General features: G+C 35.8%; 1 protein-coding gene across 8 annotated transcripts in view; it reads left to right on the forward strand.

The window, feature by feature from the left end:
* The window catches only part of SRSF11 (serine and arginine rich splicing factor 11), a 55,645-nt gene extending 47,685 nt beyond the window's left edge, over positions 1-7,960 (forward strand). For 3 of the 8 annotated variants that reach the window (XM_082616415.1, XM_082616422.1, XM_082616421.1), the window contains 3 exons: positions 4,760-4,876; positions 5,254-5,392; positions 5,498-7,960. In XM_082616415.1, the coding sequence (XP_082472541.1) occupies positions 4,760-4,876; positions 5,254-5,392; positions 5,498-5,695 (454 nt within the window). In that variant the 3' untranslated portion in view covers positions 5,696-7,960. The remainder of the gene's footprint in view (positions 1-4,759; positions 4,877-5,253; positions 5,393-5,497) is intronic. The other 5 variants (XM_082616416.1, XM_082616418.1, XM_082616417.1 and 2 more) reach the window with 3 other exon arrangements.
* The last annotated feature ends 210 nt before the right edge of the window (positions 7,961-8,170 follow it).

Genomic DNA, 8,170 nt, shown 5'->3' on the forward strand with positions numbered 1-8,170 from the left:
GAAGCTAGACACAAAAGACCACATGTTGTATATGATTTCATTCATATGAAATGCCCAGAATGGATAAATCTATAACGGCAAAGTAGATTAGTGGTCGGAGTGTGATAGCTAAAGGATATGGGGTTTCTTTCAAGGTGCTGAATATTTTCTTTAAAAAGATACATATAAATATATTAAAAAAAAAAGTTAAACCAGATATAAGTGCTCAGGGAAATGCCAGAGTAGGTCTGAGGTGGCAAAGGGGCATAAAAGATGGGATGTGCAGTATGTATTTTCTTACCTTAAAAACTGGAGGCATATTGTTTGCCTGTTTCTTTTATTTAATGGATTTATTCATAAGCACCTTATCCTATTTAATTATTGAATCATTCTTAAATTATGGCATATTCTATACATTTTTATTGTTTGCCACTGTACTACAGTCTATCAAAGGGCACAGAAATACCATATAAAAAACATCTTTTCCATCTAAGGAATTTGGGATATTAGTTACACAAAGCAGTACAATAAAGTGTAAGGTATACAACCCTGACAAACTTAAATATTTGATGAAGGGAAAGTTCTGGGTAATGGCTTCCAGGACAGGGGTCACAGATGACTTGTAAGGTGGTTTTTGTTATTTAAAGCTTAACTTGGAAGCTAAGTTGAAGACAACTGAAGGTATAGGGCTATATTTATTTTTTTGATTATTTTGTTTGTCCCTAAATCATATAATGGTCATCTTCCAAGTCCTATACTTTTTTTTCATTTAATTAATTTTTTTTAATGTTTATACAATTTTTAAGGTTACTAGCCCCTTACAGTTATTACAAAATATTGACTGTATTCCCCATGTTGTACAGTACATACTTGAGCCTGTCTTACACCCGATAGTTTGCTGTCATTAGGTGGGATTTGTTTTTTGTTTTGTTTTTTTTAAGTTTAGTTGCTGTACAGTATAGCGATTCACAATTTTTAAACATTATGCTCCATTTATACTTATTATAAAACATTGGCTATATTCCCTGTGTTGCACAGTGTATCCTTATAGCTTATTTTATACCTAATAGTTTGTGCCTCTTAATCCTCTACCCATATATTGCCCCCTGCCTTCCCTCTTCCCACTGGTAACCTCTAGTTTGTTTTCTCTGTCTGTGTCCCTGCTTCTTTTTTGTTATATTCACTAGTTTGTTGTATTTGTTAGATCCATATATAACTTATGTCATGCAGTATTTGTCTTTCTCTGTCTGACTTATTTCTTTTTTAACATCTTTATTGGAGTATAATTGCTTTACAACGGTGTGTTAGTTTCTGCTTTATAACAAAGTGAATCAGTTATACATATGTCCCCATATCTCGTGTTAGTTTCTGCTTTATAACAAAGTGAATCAGTTATACATATGTCCCCATATCTCTTCACTCTTGCATCTCCCTCCCTCCCACCCTCCCTATCCCACCCCTCTAGATGGTCACAAAGCACCAAGTTGATCTCCCTGTGCTATGTTGCTGTATAGTTGCTGCTTCCCACTAGCTATCTATTTTACGTTTGGTAGTGTATATATGTCCATGCCACTCTCTCACTTTGTCCCAGCTTACCCTTCCCCCTCCCCATATCCTCAAGTCCATTCTCTAGTAGGTCTGCATCTTTATTCCCATCTTGCCCCTAGGTTCTTCTGACTTTTTTTGGTTTGTTTGTTTGTTTGTTTTGCGGTACGCGGGCCTCCTTGGCATGTGGGATCTTCCCGGACCGGGGCACGAACCTGTGTCCCCTGCCTCGGCAGGCGGACTCTCAACCACTGCGCCACCAGGGAAGCCCTCACCAATTTTTTTTCTTTTTAACTTTTTTTTTTTTTTTTTTTTTTAGATTCCATATATATGTGTTAGCATATGGTATTTTTCTCTTTCTGACTTACTTCACTCTGTATGACAGTCTCTAGGTCCATTCACCTCACTACAAATAACTCAGTCTCATTCCTTTTTTATGGCTGAGTAATATTCCATTGTATATATGTGCCACATCTTCTTTATCCATTCATCTGTGGATGGACACATAGGTTCCTTCCATGTCCTGGCTATTGTAAACAGAGCAGCAGTGAACATTTTGGTACATGACTCTTTTTGAATTATGGTTTTCTCAGGGTATATGCCCAGTAGTGGGATTGCTGGGTTGTATGGTAGTTCTCTTTTTAGGTTTTTAAGGAACCTCCATACTGTTCTCCATAGTGGCTGTACCAATTTAAATTCCAACCAACAGTGCAAGAGGATTCCCTTTTCTCCACACCCTCTCCAGCATTTATTGTTCATAGATTTTTTGATGATGGCCATTCTGACCGGTGTGAGATGATATGTCATTGTAGTATTGATTTGCATTTCTCTAATGATTAATGATGTTGAGCATTCTTTCATGTGTTTGTTGGGCAATCTGTATATCTTCTTTGGAGAAATGTCTATTTAGGTCTTCTGCCCATTTTTGGATTGGGTTGTTTGTTTTTTTTTGATACTGAGCTGCATGAGTTGCTTGTATGTTTTGGAGATTTATCCTTTGTCTGTCTGACTTATTTCACTTAGCTTAAATGCCCTCCATGTCCATCCATGTTGCTGCAAATGGCAAAATTTCATTCTTTTTTATAGCTTACTAATATTCTATTGTATAGTTACAGCACATTCTCTTTATCCATTCTTCTGTTGATGAACACTTAACATAGCTTCCATATCTTGGCAGTTGTTAAAAAATGTTGCTGTGGGCTTCCCTGGTGGCGCAGTGGTTGAGAGTCCGCCTGCCGATGCAGGGGACACGGGTTCGTGCCCCGGTCTGGGAAGATCCCACATGCCGCGGAGCGGCTGGGTCCGTGCGCCATGGCCGCTGAGCCTGCGCATCCGGAGCCTGTGCTCCGCAACGGGAGAGGCCACAGCAGTGAGAAGCCCGCGTACCACAAAAAAAAAAAAAAAAGTTGCTGTGAACATTGGGATGCATGTATCTTTTCGAAATTGTGTGGGGTTTGGTTTTGTTTGTTTGTGGGTTTGTTTTTTCTTTTGTTTTTTTTGTGGATTTCTTTTTGGATATGTACCCAGGAGTGGAATTTGGGTCATATGGTAGTTCCATTTTTAGTGTTTTGAGAAATCTCCATACTGTTTTCTACAGTGGCTGCATCAATTTACATTTCTACCAACAGTGTAGGAGGGTGCCCTTTTCTCTACATGCTCTCCAGCATTTATTATTTTTAGACCTTTTGATCATGGCCATTCTGACCAGTGTGAGGTGACAGATACCTCAGTTGTAGTTTTGATATGCATTTCTCCAATGACTAGTGATGTTGAGCATCCTTTCATGTGTTTGTTGGCCATCTGTGTGTATTCTTTGGAGAAATGTCTGTTTAGGTCTTCTGCCCGTTTTTTTTGATTGGGTTGTTTTTTTGATATTGAGCTGTTTGTATATTTTGGAGATTAATCCCTTGTCAGTCTCGTTGTTTGGAAGTATTTTCTCCTATTCTGTAGGTTGTCTTTTTGTTTTGTTTATGGTTTCCTTTGCTATGCAAAAGCTTATAAGTTTAACTAGGTCCCATTAGTTCATTTTTGCTTTTATTTCCTTTAGGAGATGGATCCAAAAAAATATTGCTGTGATTTATGTTAAAGCGTGTTCTACTTTTCCCCTAGTTTTATAGTATCTGGTCTTACATTTAGGTCTTTAACCCATTTCGAGTTTATTTTTGGATAGGGTGTTAGAGAATGTTCTGCCCCTCTTTTGCATGTAGCTGTCCAGTTTTCCCAGCACCACTTACTGAAGGGACTGTCTTTACTCCATTGTATATTCTTGCCTCCTTTGTCATAGATTAATTGACCATAAGTGTGTGGGTTTATTTCTGGACTCTCTGTGGTGTTCCATTGATCTGTGTGTCTGTTTTTGGGCCAGTACCATACAGTTTTGATTACTGTAGCTTGGTGGTACAGTCTGAAGACATGGAGTATGATTCCTCCAGCTCTGTTTTTCTTTATCAAGATTGTTTTGGCTATTCGGGGTCTTTCGTGTTTCCATACAAATTTTAAAATTATTTGTTCTAGTTCTACGAAAATGCCATTGGTATTTTGATAAAGATTGCATTGAATATGTAGATTGACTTGGGTAGTATGGTCATTTTAACAATATTGATTCTTCCAGTCCAAGAACAGGGCAGAACTTTCCTTGCCATCTGTTTGCGTTGTAGACGCAGAATTTTTTTTAAGTCAAAATTTAAAGAGAGAGGAGAGGTACATCTTAACGCTAATTGCTCAAAGTAGGGCATGAATTGGGCATGGTTTGCTAGACAACAGGAAGTCAGTTTGATCTGTGTTACCACTAACTCTAGTTCTCTAAATTTTTACCTAATGATTTAGAAGTAATTTTGGATTTTATTAGCAACTGCCTTCCATAACACAGCATATTATCCTATACACGTTCTGGCCACTGAATGAATCTAGAACTGATTCCATAAATAATAATTTACTTCAGACTGTTTTTCCTTGAGTTAGAACTTTTGTTAATCAGTTTTTCCCCAAGTTTAACATTTCTAATGTTTTGATGACATAATGTCTTTAAGAAGTATTGCTAGGCATTAAAGGAAAGGCACATAGTTTACAAAAAAGAATTGCAGTTTTTTAGTATTCATTTGCTTCTTAGGCTCAGAACAGTATTTGAAAATGGGTCTTTCGTTGTCAGAATTCTCTTTCTAGTGGAGCTCCATCATAGACACATCTGCTATGATGTGTCTGCATTTTTTGGATAATACTGTATTTTAAAGTCTAGTTTGCACATTTGTGGTTCTAGAGAGAGACGACGACGAAGAAGCAGAAGTGGCACAAGATCTCCTAAAAAGCCTAGGTCTCCCAAAAGAAAATTGTCTCGTTCACCATCCCCTAGGAGGTAAGGATATTAATCTTTTATTAAATCTATCCTGTTTTTCAGGAACTGTCCGAGTTTTTCTTCCTTTTCAGGAATTAAAATGCTTAAGAATGCGCTGATACATTCCCTTCATGACTTGAGTCTGTGTTATAATAAATACTGTTTAGGATTGGCATTTTAGACCTGTTATCAAGTTATAGTCTTCATCCCTATATTACTTACATACAGCTTGTATCCAGGGACTTGAAATTGGATCTTTGCTGTCCTCTTTATAGCAAGTGAACTTGGGTCAAGTTTGCCATCTAAAACAAGTTTAAACTTATTCCTATTTAAATAATGGTGATAGTTCTTGAGCAGTTCGTTTCAAGCATCTTGTCAGCATTTTACTGTCATCCTAGACATAAAAAGGAGAAGAAGAAAGATAAAGACAAAGAAAGAAGCAGAGATGAAAGAGAACGATCCACAAGCAAGAAGAAGAAAAGTAAAGATAAGGAAAAGGAACGGGAAAGAAAATCAGAGAGTGATAAAGATGTAAAAGTATGTTTACAAACTAATTTATTTTGGTGTTTGGGCTGGTGCTGGTACTTTAAAGAAGTGATTTTCCTGTGAAGACGTTTACTTTTTTTATTCTCCTTGGCAAAGCAGGTTACACGGGACTATGATGAAGAGGAGCAGGGGTATGACAGCGAGAAAGAGAAGAAAGAGGAGAAGAAACTGACAGAGTCAGCTTCTCCTAAAGCAAAAGAGTGTTCTGTGGAAAAGGGAACTGGTGATTCACTAAGAGAATCCAAAGTGAATGGCGATGATCATCATGAAGAAGACATGGATATGAGTGACTGAATATTTCCTCTGTGGGAATCCCAACTGTATACGTGCATCAGTGTCATTCCTCTGTGTGATTTCTTAATGCTGTATTTGTTCATCTCAAATCTAGATGTATACAGCTCTGAGTCATAAATGGTTATAAAGCTCTTGATGTTGATATTAGTTATTTACATCCAAAAGCTTTTAGAAAAATGATATATGGGTAACCAGTTCTTGACAGGTTGAAATCTGATTGAGTAAACAAGCAGTTTTACTATTCTGGTGCTGCTTCATAACAAAAATGAAAAGCTGCATGCATCTACAGCAGGCATGGATTGTTTATGTTGTATGATCTCCTTTATTAAGTTCACTTATAGTATTTCTAGAATTTGATTCATTGCCGTAATAGAGCCATGTAGGGAATGCACTGATTGCATGTTAATTGTGGCAGGAATATTCTAAATGTCATTCAAATCCTCCAACATGATGGATCTACTTATGGTCTTGTTTGTTGACATGACAAATTAACATTCTTATAGTTACATCTGGAAATGAGCATTTGAAATAGATAATCCTTTAAGCCTTGTGGCTAAATTTTTGTGGCTTTTGTTTAACTTTGAAGGGTTATATATGCACTAACCTTTTTTGATGGCTATAATTAGGCTTTAATTACAGAAACAAGATTTCAAATGAAACTGTCTTTGGCAGTGAGTAAATAGCATATTTTGAAGTAGAGTTGTATACTTTTTCATAAGGTGTTTGGGAATTTTTTTTCCTAAAATAATTTATTGAACATCTACATCAGTGAAAGTTATCTGCCTATCCTGAAGTCCATCTGTAAAAGAAAGTTATCTCTTGTCCTGATTTTCAATTGTCCACTCTTTTATTTGTTTTAATCTCATTGTTGGAAAAGGGGGATAGTGCATTTTAAATTGACCTTCATATGCTTTTAAAAATAAGACAGATCTACTTGATAATGTACTTTTTATTTGATCTCAAGTTGTATAAAACCAGTAAATTTTGTGTTACTGTTACTGCAGTAGTAATCTTATGCACACAGTGATTCCATGTTAAATGCAAAGTAGTTAGGCAACTGTTTTCTTACAGGAGTTTCCAAGCTTCACTTTTGTGCAGTAAAAACAAAAGTAGGCTACAGTCTGTGCCATGTTGATGTACAGTTTCTGAAATTGTTTTACAAGACTTTGATAATAAAACCCTTAAACTTATGTTTATGTTCCTGTAAAACCGTATTTGTATTTATTTACATTGTTGAATGTATGGCATTTACCTCATTCATTTTACATATCAAGTTCTTTTTCCTTTCAGTCCACATATTTTAATATAGTAGTAAGATGGAATCCATCACTGTAGTGATTAGTTGTCATTAGAATTGTCAAAATTAGTTTAATTTCTATCTAAAACAGTCTTTTTCTAAGTGTAATTTTCTTATATTTTGGGTGTAGGACTTGGGTTGAGTAAAGCAATGAACGTTAGGATAAATGATCCCACCTATATCTAGTAAATTTATATTTTTGGTGAATATAAACATACTTTTCTGGAATAGTATAGAAACTCAATGGTATGTATCTATTGTACAATACTAAATAGTATATTTATTCATTTATGAAATGAGTAGTGTCTGAGTGGCTGGGATTAAGGGGAAAATGAGCCGGAATTGTAGCTTTTATCCAAATTGGAATATAATTTTTTTTTAACTTTTAGAAGTGAAATGCCGTATAGATAAGCTAGTGTTGTTTTTACAGTTTGTAGTAACTTTTTAAAGATTTTATGGAAGGGAATTTTGTCTGTAGTGAGTAAGACGTTCTAGTAATGGTCCTAAAAATCACTGCATTTTTAAACACGAAGTTGAACGCTAATGACATTCTTTAAATTTACAGAAAATTTTAGTAGAAAAACATTTAAAGATTGAACCAAATGATATTGTCAGTTTTGTAAGTCAAAAGTAAGATATTGGTAGTTTCACTTGGTTAAGCCTAATACTACTCAAATTTTATTCCCTCACTTGTAGTCTTTGAATATATAGTATGCTGATTTCTCAAAAGGGATTAAGAAATTTGGGGCTTTAAAATAGCACCACTCACTTAAGATGCTGTCGTGAAGGGAGTCTATACTTAGGTTATTTTTCAGTGAACATTTATGCACAAAGGTAGGGTTGCACGGGACAGAAGCCTTTTAACACATAACCAGTCGAAATCAAGTGAACACTGCCTCCACACTGAATTTTGTTCTGTATTTGGTAGTGGAAATGATTTTAAAATAAAAGTGGTTTTGTTAGAAAAATGTTTGTGCTATTTATTTCCTTAAATTCTTCATGAGTGAATGAGGTAGTAGCTATTTAAGAGCCCAGTCATGAATTTCAGCTTCATTTACAGCTGGGGAGACCTGTGTTTCCTACCTTCATTTTCCTGTCTGTAAAATGGGAGTGATATCTACCTTGTAAAGTAGTTGGTAGAAAAAAATGTAGCCCTGTGTGCCTGGGTCAGTAAATGG

Source organism: Mesoplodon mirus, assembly GCF_964341445.2.
Source record: "Mesoplodon mirus genome assembly, chromosome: 3".
NCBI classification, from domain to species: domain Eukaryota; kingdom Metazoa; phylum Chordata; class Mammalia; order Artiodactyla; family Ziphiidae; genus Mesoplodon; species Mesoplodon mirus.